The sequence below is a fragment of the Leuciscus leuciscus genome, assembly GCF_965113295.1.
Source record: "Leuciscus leuciscus genome assembly, chromosome: 2".
In the NCBI taxonomy this organism is placed as follows: Eukaryota; Metazoa; Chordata; class Actinopteri; order Cypriniformes; family Leuciscidae; genus Leuciscus; species Leuciscus leuciscus.
Window position 1 is genome coordinate 35151094 of NC_138726.1, and position 27506 is coordinate 35178599.

Here is a 27506-nt window from a genome sequence, read left to right on the forward strand (position 1 = left end):
CTTAGCTCCAGTCTATTTAACGGATCTTCTATCGCCCTATAATCCATCACGCTCTTTAAGATCACTAAATTCAAGGCTTTTGGTCATACCTAGGATATCCAGAACCACCAAAGGAGGGAGAGCATTTTCACATTTGGCTCCAAAACTGTGGAATAGTCTTCCTGATACTGTTCGTTGCTAAGACTCGCTCTCCCAGTTTAAAACTAGATTAAAGTCGCATCTCTTCAGCCAGGCATTCATATAATCCTACAGTTCAAACTACAATCCGGCCTCTAGCTCATAAATGCCAGAGGAGAACTGGCCCCCGACTGAGCCTGGGTTCTCCCAAGGTTTTTTTTTTTCTCCATTAGGTCACCTTATGGAGTTTTAGGACACCATTAGGTCACTTGATGGAGTTTTTCGGTTCCTTGCCACTGTTGCTTTTGGCTTGCTCAGTTGGGGATATTTAATTTAATTTTATCAATCAATAAATTCCTCTTGAAACAAACTTTGTTGTATTATTTTAATTTAATACTGTGAAGCTGCTTTGATACAATCTGTATTGTGAAAAGCGCTATACAAATAAACTTGACTTGATGACGACAGAGTTGCAACGGTTCCCTCCCAAAACAAAGAATGGCTGCTGCTGCTGGCGAACAGCGGTCTTTCGAATCGGCTTTGGCCGCGACTCTGGAGTCCTTGGAGATAAGCTTTTCTTTGAGAAAAGAACAAAGAACAGCACTTAAGTCATTCTTAAAAAAGGAAGATGTGTTTGTAGGTCTGATATATCTTCCGACCAGATACGGCAAAAGTTTAATCTATCAACTAGCTCCACTGGTGGGAAAACGCTCTGGTTGGTTGTAACGCTATCCTATTGCGTGCAAAGGGAATTTGAAAGACAACCGATTATCCCGCCCCTCGGATTGAGCCCTGCCAATGGTGAGTTCCCAGAGCCAACATCTTGATGTGGGTCTGGCTTGCCAGGCTACCTAAAAGCAGCATTCAAGTATAACATTTAATAATCAAATGATAAAATAAAACGGCATATTCTTCACTGTATGAATAAAACGTATACTCTACCGATCCTTATATTAGGCTGCTTTCACTTTAAGAACTACAGTAATGCATGGATCCAATATACACAGCCTAGTGAAAAATAAATATACCAAATTTTATTTGAAATATATTTATTTTAACTTTTTTGAAAAATAGCGCTTCTTTTTTAAAAAGTATAAATTTTTTTTGATAAAAGTATCGATTCGTTTTTGAAAAGTATCGAATCTTTTTGAAAAGTAGTGAATCTTTTTGAGAAAAGTAGCGATTCTTTTTGAGAAAAGTAGCGATTCTTTTTGAGAAAAGTAGCAAGTAGTGATTTTTTAGAAAAGTAGCGATTCTTTTTTAGAAAAGTAGCGATTCATTTTTGAAAAGTAGCGATTCATTTTTGAAAAGTAGCAGATTCATTTTTGAAAAGTCGCGATTCTTTTTTGAAAAGTATCGATTCATTTTGAGAAAAGTAGCGATTCATTTTGAGAAAAGTAGCGATTCTTTTTTTGAAAAGTAGCGATTCATTTTGAGAAAAGTAGCGATTCAATTTTAGGAAAGCAGCAATTCTTTATTAGAAAAGTAGCGATTCATTTTGAGGAAAGAAGCGATTCATTTTGAGGAAAGTAGCGATTCATTTTTGAGGAAAGTAACAATTCATTTTTGAAAAGTACCGATTTTTATTTTTTTTTAAGAGGGTTAAAGGTATAGTGGAGGATTTTCTTTTTCCGGGTGGATCATCAAGACTACTGGTCCTCCTAATTGTCAATCATTCTGGTGATATGTTTACGTAAGGCCGTCGTACGTGCTCGTCCTTTCTGCGCATGCTCAGGTGTGTGTGGTGAGCTATGGTTTCAGCCATTCATTGAAGCTCGCCGTTCTCACCGGGTTTTTTCAAAATGTCTGAGGGTCGCAAGAGAAAAAGTGTGTACGAATTGTATGACAAGAAGAGAAAGGCCTCTGAAGAAAGAAACAAGACCAGTGTTTTTGGGAGAATATTTCACACGCTGGCGTGCGCTAAAAGCACAGGTTGGGCTTCCCACTGATGCCTCAGTCACGAAGTTTCTACTCGACAGGTAAAGTTTGGCATGCTATTAGGAGAAATCCATTTAAAATCACTGCTAGTAAAAGTTAATGTAAGCTATGATTAGCGATGCTAGCGTTTAATAGGCGTTCCCTTTCGGGAGCAGGTAGACCGTTGCACATGTGCATTTTTTCAAAAAGTGGAGAGGAGAGGGCGGTTCTTTTCTAAAATTCGGGAAAATCCTCCGCTATACATTTAAGACTTCTCAATGCTTCTTCCTGTTTCAAAGTTAACGAGGAAGCGCAATATTTTCCCCAAACCACTCATTTAATTGGTTAAGGTTACAGTAGATGTGTTTCCATTACAGATTTGCGCAAAGGTTTTGTGATATTTTCTAAATGACTAAATGTAATTTTTACCTCTTGCGATAAGTCATTCCAAAAATCATGGCAACAGATCTTTTTCTATCTAGTCCATTTCAGTGTTTGATGGCCGACCACATGGCCTTCAATATTTGATCTAATTCACGTAGGCCTACATGTGTCTCACTTACCTAGATATTTGTTTGTATGGATGGATTACTATTATTTTGTAAAACGACATTGCTACAAATGCTGTTAACTGAGCATAACTCTTAATTTATCGTTTACACAAAAACATACATTTTGTTGCAACACTACATCCAGATTCTTGCACTATATCACACATACACATTTGTAAATAACATTTACTTTGAATTGTTTTCCTTGAATCATGTTTTTTTTTTTTTATTGCAGAAGGCATTAAGGTCAAAAAGCAAACAAACAAACAATACAGGACAAATACAATAAAAGAAAGATGCAAATAAAATAAACTGCTCTAAATTTTCCAGGTAAAGTAGGTATGCCTAAAAGCAGCTTTCAATTATGAAACTGAATAATCGAATGAAAAAATAAAACTGCATATTCTTCACTGTATGAATAAAACATATACTCTACTAATTCTTATTTTAGGCTGCTTTCACTTTAAGAACTACAGTAATGTGCAGATCCAATAAAAACACACCCAAGTGAAAAAGATCATTTGGAGTGTTCACATATGGACCAAAAATCACACAAGCCAAAGCAGTGATGTCTAAGAATTTTTACCAATATTGACAAAAACATTTATATATCTCCCAACTGGATATGAATCTTAAAAGGTAAGATCAGATGTTTTATCAGGCTATTATTTATTTATTTTACATTTAAACAACTATGCGTATGGTACATAGAGGGCCATCAGACACGTAAGAAGAAACATATGGAACATTTTTATATTTTGCTCAAAGTAATAAACTACAAAAAAATACAATCTAATAATGAAAGATCTCATCATGAGCACAAATTTAACAAAGTTAACAAGTAATTTCAAAGTTTTTTTTGCCTTACCTTGCCATCTCTAAATAATTTTCCAATTTATAATTTATTATGAAATTCTTTAAATGCTAAATGTATTTGGAAAAAACAAAATGTCTAAAAGTTCACGCGTAACTTGTCACAAACCTGGTTTATCTAAACGGTCGGAGTTTATGACAGGAAAAAATAATTGTATTTACTGCATTCTTCTTGTTAAAATAACCGTGCCATCTGCAGCTCTTAATGTGGTGCTTTAAGTCTTTAGCTGGAGAGAGAACGTGCATGGTTTGGAAATGACTTGAATGAAGCATGTTTGGCTCTAGATACAAATATTAGAGAATGTAGTGCCGAAAGATCATTACCATAAACAACCCTGAGCGCTTGTGGTCTGTTGTTTTGACGTGCTGCTCACTTTAATCTCTAGAAACGGTCAAATGGCGCAATTATCAATTGGTTCGGATCCTATGGTTCAGATGGAACCAATCCAGGGTCCGGAACCTGACCATTTAAATACCACTGCCCTAAGCAAAGCTTTTATCACTTGTTTCTGCTTCTTTTTTTAATGTGTTTTGATCCAGAAATCCTGTACTCTTTCAGAAGTTGCGTAATAGAAGCCCTACAGTATAAGTTAAAACACGGAAAGCAGGAAAATTCCGTCAATGGTAGGGGCACATGAATTTTAAAAAGTTATGTGCACAGATAAATAATTTATTATAATAACAATAAACTGCAATATTCCCTAAAAATAAGAATTGTCAATTTTGATTTCATGGTGACTTTAAGATAACCTTGACATGTTTACTGATGAGGCAGTATATGCATAATCAAATGGAGTTACTGTCTCCCTCAAGAAAAATGTACTGTTTTAGTAATTTGGAACAGCAGAGACTTGAGCTCACTGCGGGTCACGAGAAAAAAACATCAACAAACAGAGATGCTAATTATATTATTATATACCGAACTTTGTCCTTATTATAGAAAATTACGAGGGACAACCTTAGACAGTGCAAACTTTTGTGCAAAGCCTTTTTCCTAGAGAGAGAATGAGATTTCTGTTGCTCAATCCTTCATCAAATGGCTTGTGTAACAGAATTTTCTGTGCATCCACTGCTGGAACTGCTCTGTCACAAATGCTTTCTGAATTTAGCTCAGTAGCTCAATAAACGCTCCATCTACAGGATAATAATTATTAACAATCGAGAACACTGTGATACATATATGCTGGGAAAAAACATCAAAGCACATTTATCAAAGTTAACAGAAAGAATGGTTGTGTATTTAAGGGCCTTATGTATTTTAAATGAAAACACATTCAGCATTCAGGTAAACCATGAAAATGAATTCATTAACTTAAAACAATTATTAAAGAGAATCTGGAATTATTAGGAATCCTGTCCGCTCTTGTCACTCTCATCAGATGACGGATTCTGGTGCTGGTCAGAATCGGAGTCATACATGGGGCTGCACTGTAAAGGATGTGGCAGACGAATCTGTCTGGAGGTGAAGGGAGGGGGCAGTGAGCAGGACAAATTATCCTCTATACGGGGGATCCTGGCAGGAGACTTGCCGGAAGTGCTGCGTAGGGCTGGAGCCATGGTGGCTGGACTTAGTGTACTGCTCCTCAACACCACCTCTCTCAAGCGCTGACTCTCTCTGGTCGCTGCCTCCCAAACCACCTCCAAATCACCTTCCACTTCTCTGAGAAACACACACAGAGAGAGAGAGAGAGAGAGAGAGAGAGAGAGAGAGAGAGAGAGAGAGAGAGAGAGAGAGAGAGAGCGAGAGAGAGAGAGAGGCTTGTTTAATTTGCAGTATGGATAGGCTTTCCTGATTCAAATACGTGCTCTCTTGTTCCATCAAGTGCTCTAAAAAAGGGAGAATGTCTTGCTTCACACTCAAGCAAACACACACAAGCATTCAAAATACACATGAACACACAAATTTCTGCGACCTTTCAGTCTTTTTGTACCCTCCAGTCAATAGCAGTGGATTCGCTCACCAGGATTCTGAGGGCTCAGCTGTGCAATAATAACAGGTATTAACTGGAAATGTGCTGAAGCACAAACATGAACAGAGCGAGAGAACGAAGGAAATGACCGAGCGGCAGAGGTGTGTAAGCTGTCGTAATGATAGATCAATTAACCCAACCATCTGTTGACGTACATCCTCGCTTCCACATGCATACACGCATGCATACACACACACACTGTGTGGTTTATGACAATCTTTATATCTCTCTTTGTCTCCCACTGTGTGGAAAGTGGCGAGTCATCTCTGTAAGTGCCCTTTACTTTGCGGGATTCTGGTCTGTTATTAAGATGTGTTTTTAAGCTGCCATCTTCTCCTCTGCCTGCCTCAATACACAGCATCTCTGACAGACTTAAGCAGTGTCGAGCAGACTTGTTCAAACTCATCTCCTCTCACACTGCTTCAGACACCACGTACCTCAGAAACAGAATGAATCATGATGTTTATGTGTGAATATTTGTGTGGTGAAGGCAGGATCTAAAATGGAGAATCCTAGCAAGCTTTTTAGGAAGTGTGTGCCTCTGTGTCTGTTCCAGGGTGTCTACAGATATAAACAAGTTAAATTTAAGACTTTTTAAGACCTTTTTAATGCCACTTTGAATGAAATTTAAGACCAAACCTGTGATGGAAATACACATTATATTACATGCGTATATATTACACTATAAAAAATTTCTAACCTCTCCAAGTCAAAATTTTCTAGTGACTGGTCACATCTAAATTTTTTAATTGGCCCAAGTGCAATTCTTGTTGCAATAGTCTGTTAACATTGGCTCAATGAGAAATAATACGTCAGACTAATTGAAAAATTTTGATGTTATCAGTCACTAGAAATTTTTCACTTGGGGATGTATTTTTTTTTTACAGTGTAGGGGTGTAACGGTTCACAAAAATTCACGGTTTGGTTCGATACGATACACTTGTGTCACGGTACGGTTCGGTACGTTTTTGATACAGCATAAAGAAATAAATGCCAGAGAAATTTCCTTGATTTAATTTTTTTATTCTTTTTTATATTAAAACTAACATCATAAAGTATATATTTTTTTACTTTGAGCAATTCTAGAGCTATACTTGACTCTTCTTAGGAGCATATAAAACAAAACAGCTCCTTGAAATGAAATGTCATATTGTAGTAGTTATAAACAAAGGTCTATTTTAGTTCAGATTAACATTTGAGGGCAGCAATTGTATTCATAATGTCAAAATAAAACCGACATTATGTTACATGAAGGCATTATAGCCCACTATTCCTGCCAAACTTCCATGGTTGCAGTTAGTGTTACTACAGTAAATCCATAGTGAATGTTGCAGATCTGTGGACACTGGATAGTTCATTCATGGCACAATTCTTCCAGGTTTCCACGTCAGCGCTATTTGATCCGTTAACCCTTTCACACGTAAGTTTAAAATATTCAGGCTGACCCCCCAGCGTGAGTTTTTCAAGGCGACCGTTATTTAGAATGTGTCACTTTATGGTTTCCGTGGTGACGCGTCATTGCTTGTCATGTGACACACCGCAGCAACAACAGAGCTGAATGAATGATGATCTGCTTTTATGTAATTTTTCCTTTTTTATTCAAAATATTCACAAATTTGTTAGATATGGCATGAAATATCTGATATTCCGGTTGTCAAATATATGCAAGTGGAAGTGTTTTGTTGTTTAAACACATAAATAACGATCGCGTTAGTTCAGCTGTATTCGCGATGGGCGCCGCCATCTTAGTTTGTGCCGCAGACGCAGTTCAGAGAATCGGATCTGTTGGATTTACAACACGTTAATTCATCCACTTCTCCCGAAATACAAGTAAGTGGCAGGTGAACTGGGAGAAGAATAGAGTAAACTTTAAAGTTACTTACACAATGTGTATCTGATATGAATAAAACTAATTATAATGGAAAGGATTATTATTGCCTCTTCCTTTGACATCAGTGTGTATTTTACGAACTCTAATGTATTGTTTTTTTAGTACTTATATGTCTGAAACCTAAAATAAACATTATGTGGTTGAAAACACTGAAAAGTTGTGATTTATGACAGCTCTGAGCGCGCCTGTCTCTGGCTCAGCGCCAGCCAACGCGCGAAAGCACAGTTGATCACGTCATGCACTGACCGTTCTAATCATACCGGTGTGATCGTACGCTCCAGGGACCAGCCTAGACTGATCACACCGGTGTGATCGCACGTGCGAAAGGATTAATAACAGAGAAATGTGAATGTTTCTCACCAGATCTCGCAGCGATGTTATTACTTCTGTGGCGAATTCAAATGCTTTCTTTACTGGATCTCTTATTAGCGCTGTGTAGTAACAGTGTCGCATGATCACGATCGGCTCGGCTGCACTGGTCCAAACTGATAAACGGTCCTTCAACCACACAATAACGAGCAGTTTCGTTCCGCTTGCATTACGTTTGCCATTTGATGTTGGGCAATGTTGTGGTCACGCCGGCGTCTCTTACATTATGAGCGCGCTTGCCACACGCCTACATTTGATATAACGAAACAGCGTTACCAGAAAAAGCCTACATTATCATTATCAATAGCTGTTTATGTAATAAAATCTGAATCATTCTCGCGATTCGATGCTTCACTGGTTATTTGACGGACATTAGGTCCGTCAGACTGGAGAAATTTTAGCGGTAACGTGACCAGAAATATTTAAGACCTACCGAATCTGAATTTAAGACATTTTAATACTTTTTAAGGCCTTTTATTAGGAAAACTTAATTTTAAGACATTTTAAGACTTTTTAAGGACCCACGGCCACCCTGTGTTCAGTGCTCCAATTTTGAATGCACCCATTGAGAGAAATTTACATTGAGAAAACTCTGTTCACTTTTGTTTCAATTTTCGAAGGATGTGGGACAAGCGTCTGTGCCTTGCGGCTCAGGCCCCGCTGTTGCTGAGGTACAGCGGAGGCTTCAGTTGTGGGGATCGCAGGTCGAGCTTGCAAAGGAGTTCGAGAAAGGGATGCTCTTTCTTGCGCCTTGATCAGGATGTGCTGTTTCTCGAGTCATCTGATCCAGCAGGTCATCCGCACCATGAGGAGGTGGATGTGGATGTGGTTTTAGAGGTCGAGGAAAGTGTGTTTACTGGACATCATGGCCTATGCCACAACCAGACTGGATCTGGCTTGGGGGTGTGAAAAACAGGTAAGTCACTCGTGGTAGGCTGGATGAGCGCTTCTTGTTAGGCCATGTTCGCCCTACCCCCTTGAGCCTTTCATTTCCATATTCAGCACAGATTTATCCTTATCAACATCCAAACGAGCAAACGAGCAGTAGCAGGTCAGGCCAGGTGGGCCCTGCACCATCTGCTAAAAGATCTCGATCAGTCTTGCCCTGAACTTTAGCATGTCTGTCTAGACAGTGGTTGGAAAGTTTAGACAGGTGAGGGCGCAGTCGGTAGCATTCAAGAAATACATTCCGCTCCGAGCTAGATCCCCGCCTTAGGCCGTGTGTCCACCAAAGCGTTTTTAGCCAGCTGAAAACAGCATTTTTTTCAGTTGAGACCATAGACTGTAAAAAATATGGACAAAGCATCTGTGACATCACCCATAGACTTTCTGAAGAACGGTTTTGAGGCCGTTTATGGGGGGTATGGGCGGCGCCATCTTGGAAAATCTTGGGAAATCCTAACCCCGCCCACCTTCTGGCCAATCCATATATGGGTAAAGGACGAGAGTCCGGTTATTCTGCAAATGGAACAGCGCGCGTCACTCAGCTCGCTCTGCTACTCCGGTTATCTCTGTATGTATATTTTAGGCAACAATAAAACGAAATATGTTATAAAACACCACACTAACTCTTTTTGTTTTCATTTAAAGAAATCTTAAACATTTTAATATGGTCCAGGCAATATGTGCATTTGTACTAAACAACAGATGTTGCAGTAAACAACATTACAGATCATCTTCGTTGTATTACAATTTAAAATGACAAAACTCAACCCAGTCTCTTTTTGTTAAATTTCAGTTTTATCAATATTAGCCATTATAAAAGTATAAGTAAAAGGTACAAGAAGCTATACAAATAAAGCAAACAATTCAGTCAAACATACAAAGTCAGCGCTCTAGTCTAACCATACAACGGTAAAGTTAAATAGCTTATAAAGTTATGAAACTTCACTTAGCCCTCAGCCAAAACGATTGGCCAGGGAACAAATTATAGATTCACGAGACCAAAAATCGCCCGTTAGATATACATAAGACGAATTATATCTCATGTTTAACCACTACAGAGACGCCAGAGTCAGCGGCAAACGTCAGAACGACTAGCCGAGGAAAGGCTGTTCCAGGTGGGGTACATGAGCGCCGAGCGCCCGGTGATCGTCTGGATCTCACAACCTGGATAAAATTTTCATAAATCTTTATAAATAAACCACAGATTTGAGCTTTAAACAACTACATTCTCGCCTGAAAAACTCTTAAAACTACATTTCATGATACAAAAACAGTAGTATTATATTTCAACTGTATATTAAAAAATGGTGTTTCTTATGTTGTCATTCTCCTTGGCGCAGCCTATGCTCGTTATCAGCTGTTAATCAAGCTGTCAATCAAAGTTAATCACGCCCTTATTTGTCATACATTTTATATCTAAATACGATCTAAACTAACGAGTTAGAAAAAATTCACCCCCCTCACAGTTGTCAGGCACTCGGAACCTATCGAAAAATACAATAAAAGTCCATGGGACCAACCTGTAAAAACATGAATTTATGCTGTGAAAACGGACATTTTAACATGGTGGTCTATGGACATTTTCTCCCTTTTGGGACCTGCCCCTAGCGGATTTTGGATGTATTGCAGTTTTTCGCACTTCCGGGTAGGCTTCATTTTTCAGATTAGAATGTTGCCGCTTGGTTGAGACGCTTTGCTTGTTATGATACGGAATATCCGTGAAAGTGTCACTAGTATCTCATTTCACACATATTTTGTTTCTGTGTTGATTCTATATTAAAATGTCGATACAATGTAACGTATTTTCTCTGGCTCTTGTTTTAAATTATTTTGTTCCATTATTATGCTTGTTGTTGTCATCTGTTGACGTTGTAAAATCAGAATGTGGCGGTTGGTCGGTGTGGTATTTGTCCCGCCCCTCCTCCACTGTGATTGGATGGTTGGGTAAAAAGTGACACTGATGAGCGCTGCGTTTTACCCAAAGTTGAACATTCTTCAACTCTCGGCGACCTGTAAAAAACGCTGAGCGCTCAGCACTTCAGCGTGAAAAAAGCGTTCAGCGCCTCATTACGCTCGTGGCGTTTTAAAAACGTGGCGCTCCCATTGAAAACAACTGAAAAAATACGCCAGCCGCGTGAAAAAACGCTTTGGTGGACACACGGCCTTAAGCCTCTAGGGGTTCTGGCCTGCTACAGTCCGAAGACGGGAGGCATTGCAATAAGGAAAGCATGGCCACTCACGCTCCTCCTACCTCAAGGAGTAGAATGCAGAGTAGGGATGGGCATTTAAAAAAAATATTGTATATGAATATTCTGGCTCATAAAATATTTATTTAAATGTCTTTTAACGAGAAAGGCGTTATTTTTTTACGTTTTTTTATTTATTTTTTACGTTTTTGTCATCCTTTCTGAACAAGCTTACATTAGGCAATATACACAACAAGCTTACTATATATCTTAAGGTTTTAGGTCGGGAGCCAGGTCCACTCCTCAGGATGTTTTTTGCTACCTTTTTTCACTATTATTTCCTATTATCTTATACCTTGGGCCATCACAAGTTGATAACAACCACCCCCAACTCGGGCCCTGTTTGGTCTCAGGGGCCAAAAAACACCCTTTTTGGGAAAAGCTTTTGGTGGAATGATGTAATTGTGAATATTAAGGTACTGCAGCTACATAAATGGTAAATGGACTGCATTTATATAGCGCTTTCACAGACCTATGGCCACCAAAGCGCTTTACATATAGCCTCACAGTCACCCATTCACTCACTCATTCATACACCGACGGCGGTGTCAGCCCTGCAAGGCGCCATCCTGCTCGTCGGGAGCAGCTGGGGTTAGGTGTCTTGCTCATGGACACCTCGACACTTGGTCAGGTGGAACCGGGGATTGAACCACCAACCTTCCGGTTTGTAGACAACCTACATGAACCACTAAGCCACTATATGATAAATGGTCATATAACCCTACAATTTTGCATGGTGTATCCTGACACATAGGGGAAACTAGCAGAAAATGTTTCTGGGGATTGCTGCCTTTTTGCTGTCAAATATCACCCTCAACATACCCCAAAAAACAAAAAAATGTCTGTCTGCCTGACAAATTGTCATCAAAAGGGCTCATTTTCAAGAATTTTATTATACATATCACTGCCTCAAATGTACATGAAAAACTTCCCAAGTTTATAAGCTTCAATTTAAGTCCAAGATGACCTTTCTATCTAGAGGACAGCTGGTATAACCAAAGATCTCCACTGTACCTCAAATAGGGAGAAAACAGAACTTTCAAGCATTACAATTCCATATGGGATTAAGCATATTTTTTGCATAATAACAATGTCTTAAACAAGAGTTGAGACTTGACTTATGTACTGCTATAGTATATGAAGTGAATAGCATGAAAAGTGAGTAATGTTATGCCCCCAGGTGGACTGAGGTCAGGGTGCAACATAGGGTACATTCACACAAAATCAATTAACCAAATGTGAGATTTATTAAAGTCCACAAAGTCCTCACAACACAAGGTCAAGGTCAAGGTCAAGGTCAACTTTATTGTCAATTTCTTCACATATACCAGACATACAAAGAAATCGAAATTGCGTTTCTCACTATTTAACCCACGGTAAAAAATAGAAATAAAATAAATAAAATAAAATGCAATACACACAATTTTTTTTTTAAGAAAAACAACATACTTAAAACCAATACAGCAGAGAGAAAGACTTACTGTATTCTAGAAAGCTAGTAAAATATTTCTATATACAAGAATTTAGCAACAACCCAGGTTTTAAAATTATATATGAGATGCAATATGTAGAATGACCTATAATATAATATAGAGTATAGATAAATAGAGATTATGGGGGCGGGTGTAAAAGAGAGGAGAGAGAGTTCAGCCGGGGCGGGGGTGGAAGAGAGGGGAGAGAGTTCAGCCGCCTAACAGCCTGGTGAATAAAACTGTTCATGAGTCTGGTGGAACGAGCACGGAGGCTCCGATATCTTTTCCCAGACGGCAGGAGGCTGAAAAACCTGTGCGCTGGATGGCTGATATCGCCCACAATCATGCTTGCTTTGCAGGTAAGGCAGAGATTGTACATGTCCTGCAGGGAGGGAAAGGAGGCACCAATGATCCTTTCAGCTGTGTTTATTATGCGCTGCAGTGAGTTCCTGTTGTAGTTGGTGCAGCTTCCGCCCCACACAGCAATACAACTGGTTATGATACTCTCAATGGTACCTCGGTAGAATGTGCACATGATGGGCGAGGGGGCTCTCGCTCGTTTAAGCTTGCGGAGAAAGTAGAGGCGCTGCTGGGACTTCTTCACCAGTGATACAGTGTTAGTATTCCAAGAGAGGTCTTCACTGATATGCACCCCCAAGAATTTTTTTTTTTTTTTTTTTTTCACAAGGAATAAAGACGACTCTAGTGTACAGTCTGTTATCAAAAAGCCAACCTTCAATAGAGTAAACGTTAGTAACCTTCTGTACAGGTAAACATTCTTTACAGCCAAATGGCAAAACTAAAATACAGCTCAAACATAAAATAGAAAACATTTCTTTGGTTCTTAGATCTTTTTGCTGCTTATCCATGCTGTACTTCGACGACTGGTCATCTTAGTGTATTGTATTAGTGTAGAATATAAACTCTCAATCATCATTTTCCTCCTCTTCCTCATCTTCACCTATATTCGTATGGATTTCATCAGTCAAGTCATCTTCATCTGTTTCATTTTCTGTCAAGACATCAGCAAGGGCTTTGAGGATGACGTCGCCCTCAAACCATAGTGGTTCTAGCTTGCCTGTCTCTGTGTTAATGTGAAATCCATGGTCGAGAGGGCTTGGGATTTCTGGGTAGAGCTCATGAGAGCTCCAGTGATCCAGAAGTAAATGAATGAGTGCCTTCTTGTTTTCATCATTTGTGAGAAAACCATTCCAATCAGTGGGTCCATGAACATTCAGCCCATTAATTATAAAACGTTCACCACAACCTCTGTGATCTCTCTCAGCTGATTTTGGTGAATAAAGACGGTCAATGTAAGTGTCTGTGCTGAATACTGTTTCAGCTGCAGCAGGTAGACTTTTGAAGGTGCACTCTGATATAGTCTTCATTGTCAGTGGTACATCACGCATGTAGAATGAGGAGTTTCCATCTTGAATGAGAGCACATTGGCTTGGAGAAGGAAGCATTCTCAGCATCTTTGATCATGTGATTCATTCCTTTTGCTTTGTTGTTTTTTGCGAAAAAGCCATTGATTGTTGAGATGGAGTATGACATCAGAGTCAAGGGATAGGTCATTAGGTCAGAGATGCTTATTTGTGAAGTTCTTGTGATTCGATGATCTGAAAGATAAACCCACTTGTGGCCTTGTACTGGATCACTTTCTGGTTTGATGCCACAAGCTTCCTTTTAGGTGTGGTAGACGACATTGTCTTGAATCTGTTCCTCCTGTGATCGTGATGATGGCGGCGCGCTCGGACGCAGCGGCTTGCAGCTCTTTGATCCTAGTGTTATTTCTGTGTTTTTTGTGCTCTTTTGCACACTGCTACAGTCGACAGGAGTTACTGGACATTGGACTCAACTCACAGCTGAAAATTACAGTCGAGTCTCGCCGTTCTCGCCCAATGGAGATAGCGAGGCTAGTGGGTGCACCGTGGTTTTTTTGTCGGTGCCGGCAGGCAGCGAAGACGGCGGAAGGAGAGGAAGCAAAAGCGGGGATGCCGGTCCGGCCTCCTAGTGAGACTGAGGAAAGATCCCCACAAGCCTCCTCTTCCGAGTATGTTCCTCACCAACGCAAGATCCCTGGCCAACAAAATGGACGAGTTGAATCTACTCACCGAAGGAAATTGCTACGTCCGTGGCTGCTGCGTTTCAATAATATCAGAGACTTGGCTTCACCTGCGGATTCCTGACGGAACCGTGCAGCTAGCCAGGCGCACTATGTTCCGCCATGACCGAAACAAAGTCTCCGGTAAGAACAGGGGTGGTGGTCTGTGTATTCATGTGCATGACAAATGGTCTAGAGATAAGTCATACATGAACACTGTTCACCAGACCTCGAGTCTTTTTCTGTTAAATGCCGTCCATTTTTTTTGCCCAGAGAGATAACAGTAGTGTTAATCACGGCTGTGTACATACCACTTGATGCTAACGTTAGCACAGCTCTCTCGCTTTTGTCAAACAGTATAAATAAACTACAGAAGTCTCACTCCGACGGCGTATACATTATCGCGGGTGATTTTAATCAGGCAAATTTAAAGTCTATCCTACCCAAATTTTATCAGCATGTAAAGTGTCCGACCAGAGGGAAAAACACTTTAGACCATGTTTACACAAACATTAAACATGCATACAAAGCCACACAGCTTCCACATTTAGGCCACTCAGACCACCTCTCTTTGTTCCTCACCTCCGCATACAAACCTCTCATAAGAAGCACCACAACCCCACTGACAAAGACGATCACCACCTGGCCAGAGGATGCTCTTCCTCAGTTAAAAGACTGTTTCACACACACTGAGTGGAGTGTTTTTGAACATCAGGACCTGGCGGTATACACAGAGGCTGTACTATTGTACATCAAGTACTGTACAGGGAATTTTACGGTGGATAAATGCATCCGAGTAGTCCCAAATCAGAAGCCCTGGATGACCAGCCAAGTCAAGTCATTACTCAAAAATTGCAATACTGTCTTCAGGTCAGAAAACAAAGCTGTACTATACAGCGCTGAGCTGACCTGAAGAGAGGTATCAGGAAAGCCAAGGCCGACTACAGGAGAAAAATAGAAAGTCACCTCTCCAATAACAATCCTCGGAAGGTATGGCAGGGTATCCAGCAGATCACCAACTTCAGGGGACAGACCAGTGCAGCTGTGGACTCAAGCAACGCACTGGCGTAAGAGCTGAATACCTTCTTCACACGCTTTGAGACCCCACCCCAACAGTCTGCAGTCACACCACCTCAGCCCCAATCAGCTCCCAGATTCCAACCACTGACTGTGCAGGTACAGGATGTGAAAGTGATGCTTAGCAGGGTGAATCCCAGGAAAGCAGCAGGACCCGATGGTGTTCTTGGGAAAGTACTTAGGGCCTGTGCTGACCAGCTTTAACATGTCTTCACTAACATCTTCAACCTCTCCCTGACACAGGCTACTATCCCAGCCTGCCTGAAGTCGGCCACCATCATTCCTGTACCCAAAAAATCGAATACGTCCAGACTAGCGCCCGGTGGCACTAACATCCATTATCACGAAGTGCCTGGAACGGCTAGTCTTGGGTCACATCAAAGACTGCCTTCCTACCTCTTTCGACCCCCACCAATTCGGTTACAGAGCAAATAGATCAACTGAGGATGCCATTGCCATCACCCTACACAACACGCTGAGCAACTTGTGAAAGCACAGAGAAAGCTATGTCAGGATGCTCTTCATTGACTATAGCTCAGCCTTCAACACAATCATTCCCGACATCCTGGTCAGCAATCTGTCTGATCTGGGACTCCGCCCACTCACCTGCTCCTGGATTAAAGACTTTCTCACTAACAGACCCCTGTCAGTAAAACTTGGACCTAACCACTCCTCCATTCGAACATTAAGCACGGGCTACCCACAAGGGTGTGCTGAGCCCACTGCTCTACATCCTCTACACTACTGACTGCAGACCCATCCACACCAGCAACACCATACTGAAGTTTGCCGACGACACAATGGTGGTGGGGCTGATCTCCGAGGGAGATGAGTCAGCATATAGAGAAGAGGTTTTGGAACTGTCCAAGTGGTGCATGGCTAACAGCCTGGCTTTGAACACAGCAAAGACCAAGGAGATCATTCTGGACTTCAGAAAGCACAGGGCAGATCTGAGCCCCCTCTACATCAACGGAGACTGCGTGGATAGGGTTCACACCTTCACCTTCCTGGGCACCATGATCTCTGCCGACCTCTCCTTGGACAGCAAACACCACAAGCTGTCATCAAAAAAGCACAGCAACGCCTGCACTTCCTGTGAGTGCTCAGGAAGAACAACGTCAGGAAGGAGCTGTTAGTGACCTTCTACCGCTCCACGGTTGAGAGCATCCTGACGTGGTCAACACTGCACAGAGGATCATCGGCTGCACCCTCCCCTCCCTGGAGGACAGCCATTCATCCCGCTGCCTCATCAGAGCTAAGGCAATCATCAAAGACTGCTCCCATCCTGCCTACCCTCTGTTTGACCTGCTGCCCTCTGGCAGGCACTTCAGATCAATCAGGACCACGACAAATACACTCAGGAACAGCTTCTTTCCACAAGCCTGGAGCTTCTACTGCGAAACCGTAGCCAATGTGACATCTAGTGTATATATCTATACCCGCCCGCGCTCTCAGATCATTTGGACGCAGCTGTGTTCAAGAGGTAAAAACGATATAAATACTGTTCGTTTTCTCACACAAACCGCTCGTTTCGTGTCTTGGGCCATCAATAGCCACGTTTCCACTGTCGGGCCAGGGCCGGGCCGTGCTAGTGCGTGCCAGGGCCAGTCGCGTTTCCACTGTCACTTCCGGGGCTTGATCGGGGCTTACTCTGGGCCAACGGCCAGGATTTCTGGCCCGTCGAATACCTTGGGCCAAGAGGAGTGGTTACGAACAGAGGCAGAGTTTACCTGAGTCGGGAGACGGCAGCGCCGGATGATTCTGTCAGCATTAAAGACTTTTAAAATAATTTAACTCGCGTTCATGTTTGAATGCCTTGTGTTTGTGATGCAAAAGACTATGCGCGCTAACCATTACCATAGTAAACATGGTAAACGCTTGAAGATACGCATAGTAAAAAACATAGTGAACGCTTGAAAAAATCAGACCAATCATAAAGGCTATCACAATCATGTTTTTATTTTATCTGTCAGTAGCCTACGTCTCGTCTCTTTATACCGGACTATCATAAAATAAAACAACTTTTTTTTCGGGAGCTTCCTCTGTTTCTCTGGCGGAAAATATCTGTATGGGAGTCGAGAGAGTGCTGCTAAAGCTCCTCAGGTCGTATTTTTGGTGGCATATATTTGTAGAAATTATCATTCTTTCTAAATGTTTTGTAAATATGTCCTTTGACTACCAGATAAACAGTAACAGACGCGACTGAAGAAGTAAGTGTGTCCTCTTTCTTTTGTGAAATAGACCTAACGGTAATTTATTTCTGAGTGACTAATGTGCAATTTTGACATAAATTAATTCATTATGATCAATGTATCACTTTTTATTGTAAACCTGTGGTAAAACATCGATGCTTGGGTTTTAAATATTCAAGTTAACAACAAAAATGCCAGCAAACGGCCGCTTTTATCATGTTTGTTTTCAACGCTGTTTCCAGTGATTTCTGATTAGTTTTCTGATAAAACTTCCATTTGTTGGTGAATGGGTTAGTGTGACGTTGTTCCAGAGAGGCGTGTTACGGGCGTGTTTTAGTGAAGCGCTGTGGAGCTTCTGGCCCGACAGTGGAAACGCAGGCCCGGTGCTATTAGCCCGAGGCTATCAGCCCGGCACGGCCCGTTTAAAGCCCTGGCCCGGCCCTGGCCCGACAGTGGAAACGCGGCTAATGTGTACTTACGATGGGGAATTGTTTAATTTGGACGATTATAGTAGGGAAAGACTTACATGAGGGAAGTACTGTGCTCTCAAGTAAACTGCAATATTTCATTAAGGAGTTTACTCAGAAATTTTCCATGGATTAATGCTGAAATCCTGAAAGTGATGAAAGAACGTGACCTTGCAAAAAAAAAAAGGCAAATAAATCAAAACTATGTCATGATAAACACCATTTTACAATGCTGAGGAACAAAGTAACATCTATGTTGAGAAACTCAAGGGCTGACTTTTTTCTGAGCATAATAAGTAAAGCAGGGGGCAATTCGAAGTTGATTTGGGATCAATTAAAAAAACTGATGGGGCAGGAACACAAAGAAAGAAAACCTGTTGAACTTTTATTAGATGGAAAACGTATCTCTGATCCAGCTGTTGTTGCTACGGCATTTAACAACTATTTTGTTGACTCTGTTGCATCTATTGCACTGTGTTTTTCACAGATAGACACAAGTATTTGTTCAGTTTTGTCGTCAGAGCCCAGCCTTGTGTTTTCCAGTGCCTCTGAAAGAAATATAGAAGCCTTAATCAGGTCACTTAACACATCAAAAGCTAAAGATGTGTTTGGAATGGATACCACAATGCTGAAAGATTTAGGTTCATCATTAGTTATCCCCATCACAAAAATTATAAATCAGTCTATCTCCGAGGGGGAATTTCCAAATGCATGGAAGTCAGCCATTGTTTGCCCAATATTTAAATCTGGAGACAGACAAATAATTTCCAATTACAGACCCATTAGTATTTTGCCAGTAATGTCAAAGGTTCTGGAAAAGTGGGTATCTCAACAGATTAGAGATCACCTGAACAACACTGTCTTTTCCCTCCATCCACTACAATTTGGATTTAGGCCAAACCATTCTACAGAGACAGCTAACTGCTTTTTCATTGAAAACATTAAATCATTGCTTGACAAGAACAGCGTTGTTGGAGCCATCTTTTTAGATCTCAGGAAAGCTTTTGACACTGTTAATTATAAAATTTTACTCTCCAAACTTTCTCATCTCAACTTTTCGGATAATGCTCTTAAGTGGGTAGCATCTTATCTTTACCACCGATCACAAACCGTCCGTATTGGCAGCTATCAGTCTGAACCCCTTCACTTGTCCACTGGAGTGCCCCAAGGGTCAATCCTGGGCCCTCTTCTGTTCTGCATATATATTAATGACCTACCACGTGTGTGCCCAGAAGTAAATATTCAAATGTATGCAGACGACACAGTTCTATACATACATGGGCCATCAAAAACAGCAGTGGCAACTAAACTTACAAACGCTATGGTAAAGATCAGTGAATGGCTAAACCAGTGTAGCCTTCAGTTAAATGTCTCCAAGACAGTCGGTATGTTTTTTACTAAAACTACCAACTCCACAGCAAATCCGGACATTGTAATATCTGGTGAAAAACTTCAAATAGTTACAGAATTTAAGTATCTCGGTATTCTCATAGACTCCAAACTCAACTTTAATTCTCATATCACCAAAACTGTCAAGAAAGTAAAATTTAATCTATCCAATTTTCGATTTATCAGAAACTCAATGTCCACCCGAGCTGCCAAAATGTTTATGCATTCACTGATCTTTTCGCATATGACTTACTGCCTCACCAGCTGGTCCCAGGCCAACCACACCACTTTGAAACCAATACAGTCCCTATACAAACAAACACTTAAAGTTCTGGATAAGAAACCACGTCATTTTCATCACTGCAATATTCAGTCAAAATACAATTGATTGAGTTGGGAAAATCTTATTAAGTTCACAAATATCTGTTTAGCATATAAAATCCTTCATGGCCTGGCTCCTCCACCTCTTAGTGAGTTTCTGAGTTTAAGGTCCAACACCAGTCGCCTCACTAGAGGAACATCCAGAGGAGACTGTGTCATTACATTCAGGAAAACTGTGTTTAGTCAGTCAGCATTCTCTATTAAAGCTTCAAAAGAATGGAACAACATTCCAACACCAATCAGAGAAATCAATAGTTATAATGTATTCCGCTCATCATTAAAACGTTGGCTCCTTAGCAATCAAACATGCCAGCACTGAACTTCTATCGCCGCTTTCTTGAGTCATCTTGCATGTTCTTCTTATCTAATTTCGATACTGCCGCATTTTAATGTTTACTCTCCCTTTTAAGCTTTGTATTATAACTGACTAATGTTATTGACTGTGTCCTTTAATACTGATTCTAGTTGTTTCATGAACTGCTGCTTGTGCTCTTATGTCCTGTCGCCTCCAGCTGCATTCCCACTTAAGCTCTGTAGCACATGAACTCTTTGTTGCATGTTTGTTTTGGTGTCTTATTCCTGCTGCTGCAGCAAATGTAATGTTTATTGTATTTTGCCATGTGATAATCAACTTGTTTTACCTATTACCTATTTCCAGGGTGCCTACTGTACATCTGGCCTAGGACTACAGATGAAAACTAGCCTTTTGGCTAACTCTGGCATATTTTACAGTTGAGCTGTTATGTTAATATGCACTGTCCTTGCAAATAAATAAATAAATAAAATAAATCTCTTTGTTTCTTCTCTGTATGTTTGCCTCGGCCACTTGTCATTTCCCACATGGCTTCTACAAATTCTCCTTTGACATAGGCAGTCAGGATATGACGTTGGCTCACTTCATAATTACTGGTTATTCCACAGATCCCAGCAGAATATGTCCCAGACCCTGAGTTTGAATTTTTTCAAGCTGTATCTGTTGCCAGACACTTGCTTCACTGTGCTACTTCTGCAGAATTTGCAATAACTGCCGAACAAATCTGAAGAATCCATATGCTCACGTGTCTGTCTAATGGAGACATTTTCTGTTTGACACTTGCTTAAAGCACGGATAGCACTGCGGAAAAACATGCATCGACAGTTTTCATGATACCCACCCACAATCAGAAGACTATTCATCAGGAATTGATTCTAAAACATCTTGCATACCACCACAATCAAACATTTGTGTTTGAAGTTTCTTTTTCATATCATGAATAGCAATAAATGCACTCAGTGGATCACCCTTAGAAGACAAAGGTATGAACTTGTCATGTACTGTCCCCTGGTAACCATTCAGGATGCAGTTTTCCAGAAATGGCTGAGGTGGATGCTTCTGCTTTGAAGAACTCTGGCCAGCTGTCCAGTCTTCATCATTTTGTCGGTTTTTTTTAAACATGTTGACTTGTTTAGATATATTGTTGCATTACACCCATCTGAAAATAAGTTTATTCATTACAACAATGAAATCATGTGTAGTATTCAATGTGCAAATATGCAATGAGATCCCATGTTTCATATTTCACTGAAGTCTACCCTCAAACACAGACTGATGATCTGATGACAACCATCAGAAAATCAGTATATTTATAACAGTGACATATTACGCACGCACACATGCATACTTGCGCGCGCACACACACACACTCTCTCTCTCTCTCTCTCTCTATCTCTCTCTCTCTCTCACACACACACACACACACACACACACACACACACACACACACACACACACACACACACACACACACACACACACCATCATTTCTCTCCCACTAGTCTCCCACTCCTGCTCTCACTATCTAGCTACATTTGGCTGGCTATGCTAGCTAACAATCTCACAAGTTAACTAGCTAATGTTATCAATCTAGAGGTAGAGTGGGCGCCTTACATGTAGAAAAATATAGGACACCAATCTCCCAATAGAATCAATATCTTTCTATAACCAGAAAAATAGATCAACTTACCTCCAAATTGTCTTTGCTGAATAACTTCAGGATGTGACATGAAGGGTTAGGGTATTGATTGGTTAGTGTTGGCTGGTTAGTGTGTTTATGTATGTAACCTGGTTACCATTGTTTTATCTTACACCCTGACCCCAGTCCACCTGGGGGCTTAATATTATTCACTTGTAAGGTAGCCTAATTCACTTCATATAGTATAGCAGTACATAAGTCAAATCTCAACTCTTGTTTAAGACATTGTTCATTATGCAAAAAAATATGCTTAATCCCATATGGAATTGTAATGCTTGAAAGTTCTGTTTTCTCCGATTTGAGGTACAGTGGAGATCTTTGGTTATACCAGCTATAATCCTCTAGATAGAAAGGTCATTTTGGACTTAAATTGAAGCTTATAAACTTGGGAAGTTCTTTATGTACATTTGAGGCAGTGATATGTATAATAAAATTCTTGAAAATGATCCCTTTTGATGACAATTTGTCAGGCGGACAGAAATTTTTTTGTCTTTTGGGGTATGTTGAGGGTGATATTTGACAGCAAAAAGGCAGCAATCCCCAGAAACGTTTTCTGCTAGTTTCCCCTATGTGTCAGGATACACCATGCAAAATTGTAGGGTTATATGACCATTATGTAGCTGCAGTACCTTAATATTCACAATTACATCATTCCGCCAAAAGCTTTTCCCAAAAAGGGTGTGAGACCAAACGGGGCCGAGTTGGGGGTGGTCGTTATCAACTTGTGATGGCCCAAGGTATAAGATAATAGGAAATAATAGTGAAAGAGATCTCATACCTAGAGATTGGCATGGAGTACTTTCCATAAGATCATCTCTCAATGCAAATCAAACCAGCTATTAGGCTAACTGAAATAAAACCATGCCAATCTCTAGGTATGGTGAAGGCTATGTGATGATGTGGGGCTATTTTAATTCCAAAGGCCAAGGGAACTTTATCAGGATGCATAGTATCCTGGATCCATGAAGTAACTGGCCTTTAAAAATAAAAATCTGCCTGCCTCTATGGGAATTTAACATAGGGGTGTCCAGACTTATGCACCCTGTATTTTAAGGAAGAACATTTATTTATTTACGAAACATTGTTCATTCACAAAGAAAATTGGTGTCCTTAAAGGTTGAATTTTTCCAAATTCTTTTAATTAAAGGTGCTCTAAGTGATGTCAGGCGTTTTTTAGGCCAACAATTTTTTGTCACATACAGCAAACATCTCCTCACTATCCGCTAGCTGCCTGTCCCCTGAACACACTGTAAAAAAACGCGGTCTCTGTAGACACCACAGGCTCCACAAACGGCAACAAAAACAAACTGGGCTCACCCGTACCACGAAACACAACAAACAGTGCTCCAGCCAATAACTGGCGAGAAGTATTTGAGGGTGGGGTTTGGGGGTTAGTGTGCGTACACATGAAGGGGGTGTGTGGAGGAGAGAGAAGCATGAAGAGGGAAGTTATCCCGACACACGACCAAAGAGACGACCTTCCGATGAACAAATTGCAAAGAAGAGGGACAAGGATAAGGAACGCGCGAAGTCCCGAATTTACATCGGAAAAACCCTCGAAAGGTGGCGAGAACTCCGCCGGCAGAAGGGCTTCCAATCCGACATTCAGTTGCTCTGTTTTTGCAGAACAGGTAAATCCATTTTTCTTTCTAAATTGACGTTCATGTTCGCCAAACCAACACAAGGATGTAATTAGCTAGAACTATGCAGTCAGCGTTAGCTTTGGTGAATACAACATATATGTTTCTAGCAGCTAGCGATCAATCTCTATTGTAAATGGTCAAGCAAATTCACAGTAGGTCGACAATTTGTGTGAATGAATGTTTTCACCCACTGTTTGTTATGGATTTGAATGTTCATTTATAGGCTATTGACAACTTTGACTAAATTTGTTTACGCCGCCGCCGTTGTTTATGCTCACTGGGAAACGCGAAGCTAACGTTATCTTGCCATTATTGCGTCCTTGTATGGGAGCTAACGTTATAGTATAACCTCAGGTGGCGAAACGATTTTAAGATAATGTTTCTCTTTTTCTGCATTCTGTTCCGCAATATATAAAAGCATTTATCTAACTTGGTGACATTACACATTGAATGAAGTATCAGTAAAACTTAACTTTGTTTTTAGTGACTACTTTGAGTTTCCTTTATGCTGGAAGGGAGTGGAGGAGGGAGGAGATGGGATGAGGAGGAGGGAGGGTCTAGCTAGCCTCCGTTTTGTTTGACAACAATTCGAATGTCAACACTCCCAGCATCACTTAGAGCACCTTTAAGGCATTAAGTTCAATTTCCAAAAGATGATTTTTTATTCCTCTTTTTAGTCAACTTTAGCATGGGTGTCTAAACTCATGCATAGCACTGTATATATATATATATATATGTATATGTATATATATATATATATATATATATATATATATATATATTTATATTTATATCAGGCTTCGTTTCTTTAGGTGGCCTCATTTTTCACTTGCTATAGGGAGCAAAAAAACTAAACAACTGTTAAGTCCTAGAGAATTATTTAACTAGTTATTATTTACCCAGTTATCCAGGTTAACGAGTAGAGGCTTTGCTCAAAGGATATATCCCCTGCTATAGAGGCATAGAAGCTAGGCGATCTTCTATTTTTATGAAAGATAATGGCTTAGTGAACACTACCACTTGACAGTCTGTGTACGTATGCACCCTGAATGGATGCTGGAAGTAATCTGTTGAGTCAACGTATGCTATGCCCACTATGCCTAGTAGGGGGAAAAGCACCATAAGTTTGTGCATATTCTCACCTAGTGAGGCAGACATGCGGCATCTCATAGTGAGTATTTGTTCCCATTAGCATCCATCTAAAATGCAGTGCAAAGTTCCCATTCAAAAGGGAACTTCTCAGGTTACAACTGTAACTATGGTTCCCTGAGAAGGGGAACGAGACACTGCGTCTCATTGCCATGCCATTGGGTCTGCCTGCATGTCTCCTTTAGGTGAAGAAAATCATGAAGTTTATACTTCCGGGCACTCTGCTAATGACATTGACTAATGACAATGATTGGTTGCCAACCAATTAGATTGGAGTGTTTTCACACATGCTTTAGATACCGGTTACACTGGTGGCAAGATTTTGGAATGTAGGCCATCATTTCCACAAAAAAGTGTCTATGACATTAGTTTTAATAAACGTTTATTTTAAAATAAAAATAGTTTAAAGATTCTTTTTTTAAATAATTAATACTTTTATTCAGCAAGGACACAATAAATTGATAATGAAATTAAAGAGTTTTATAATGTTACAAAAAAAAAAGTCAAAAAAATTATGTTCTTTTGAACTTTCTATTTTGAACTTTTTCAAAGAATCCTGAAAAAATGTAGCAGTTTATACAAATGAATATTAAGCAGAACAACGGTTCCCTTTTGAGGGAACTTGCACTGCATTGAAAGTAGTGATGCTATGGGAACACCTCTGTGTGTTTGTGTCTTGAAGCACACGTGAAATCAGTCCAAAGGCATGGCAGGACGTCATCTATAGCGTGTGACATCACGACCAGGTAGCTCACCCAGGCCCAAAAAATGTCAGCTTCTGTGCCTTCAGCAAGCACTTTGTGAATCTGTCTTATTTATTGTTCGTATGTACTGTACAAATATATATCGTTAGTTATGGTGAGCAAGCAGCAATTTTAACAGTGTACTCCTCCCTGCCCATGCTACATCACGGGTGGGGGTACACAAGTTATGTGTTGTTTGCATGGAAGCGGAGGAGTTAGAGATAGGCGCTGCCTTTCCTCTGCCCTCACCCGCTAGGATCCAGTGTCTTCTCTCAGGTGTTGGAAGCAGCAGTTTCTTCCGCCCAGAGCGAAGGCCAGCTGCTGCTGCTATCCAGCTCTGAGAAGGTGGATGTGCTTAGTATCAAGGCAGGAGAGCTTGAGGACTCGCCACCTCACTCTCCTGCTTATGAAGAGCTGCTGGAGGTTGTAATTCATGCCCCCATGTCTCAAACTATTTAACCATTATGGGTTTGAAAGAGCATGGGTATGGGGGAATGCTTAAGGTGGAGCAGACGCTTGCAAGCTAATCTCTCCCCTGACCCGGCATCATCCCTGAAGGCCCCAACACTTCCCACTAGGGCATACAGAACAACTTCGGCCTTGGTGGGTAAGGCATACAAAGCAGCAGGTTAGGCTGGTGCTTGTCTGCCCGCTATGGCCATCTTACAGGCGTACCGGGTCAACCTGCTAAAAGACTTGGATGAAGACGAGGGTGTGGGGCTGCTGCAATTCTCGAACTGCCACCAAGGAGACAGTCAGAGCCATTGGTCAATCTATGGCAGCCCTGATGGCCCCTATCTCCACTTCTCCTTGGTGCCCTCAGGGAACTGTTCACACCTTTCGTGTGCAGCGGCTTCCAGCGAGTTAACCCCCTGAGGTCTACGGTATCGCCGGCGATACCAGCTCGCTTTTTTTTTATCAATGTAAAAGAAACTCATAAATACTCTGTTGACTTTGATTTTCCATAGGAGTTTCATACATCAATCGATTCTGTTAAATGTGTATTATTTTTGTGTATACTCACAATAAAAACAAAGTGTTGTGCTTTTTGCCAAATAAAGAAAAATAAACACGAAGCGAGTTCTGCCTTCTCTCTGCCAGTGAAGTCCATTCTGAAACGCGTCCGAAAATGAACAATAACTGAGCGAATACTCAGTCAAACAGGCATACAGATGCACAGGCATGAAGCTTGAATTCTCTTCTTTTAAATGAAGTAATTTATATAAAAAACAAATATTCTCATCTTGTGAAATCTGTATTAAAAGAGAGCGATTCCAGTCGAGCTCATCTCATCTCATTACGTTATAATCGGCCACGCCCACGGAGAGCGCGCGCTATTCAAACGCAAATGACTGAGACGATCCCATACAAACTGTGAACGCCCACATATCAGCTCGAGAAAACACATCAAGTTTATTCAGATAAGTGTAGTTGTCTACACTGTCTCGCAGCGCTGTGAGGAATAATAATAAGGGAAAACTTACCTCAGAAGTGCTGGTATTTCGAGGAGCAACGGATGGAATAATGTAGTACGTTTTTTTTTTCATTGTCAAGTAAATCGCGTTTCTGTGTGAATGAATGAACGTCAGAGATGCGCTGTTTACCACAACTCGCAAAAAGACGGTTTAAATTTGAATTGCGTTTCTGTGTGTGAATAAATGATCTGCTTTTAGCAAACTATTTTGCTATACTGAGTAAAATCGATTGAAATATGTTGAAATAAAATGTATTTGTATAAGCAACGTATTAAACTGCAAATTAACATTTATATTCCTTATAATAAAAACGAAAGACCTATGTTACAGACATATGAAAGACAACATTTCGTTGATTAGTTTTGGATAGATTACACATTTTTACTGTAAAATATCTGCCACCTCAAATAAGCTTTTGTTTGCCAATTTTTGCTAATATGTTAAATATAGTATGTTTTGTCAATGTAGGCTATATTCGAAGTTTGAAATATGTATGATAAAATGTATACTTTAGTTTTTACAA

At 40.6% G+C, this 27506-nt stretch overlaps 1 protein-coding gene across 1 annotated transcript in view; it reads right to left on the bottom strand.

Annotated features, from left to right (window-relative positions):
- Positions 1 to 1359: 1359 nt before the first annotated feature.
- The window catches only part of cep89 (centrosomal protein 89), a 160209-nt gene continuing 134062 nt past the window's right edge, over positions 1360 to 27506 (bottom strand). The window contains exon 20 of the mRNA XM_082149133.1: positions 1360 to 5118. Coding sequence (XP_082005259.1) covers positions 4803 to 5118 — 316 coding nt within the window. The 3' untranslated portion in view covers positions 1360 to 4802. The remainder of the gene's footprint in view (positions 5119 to 27506) is intronic.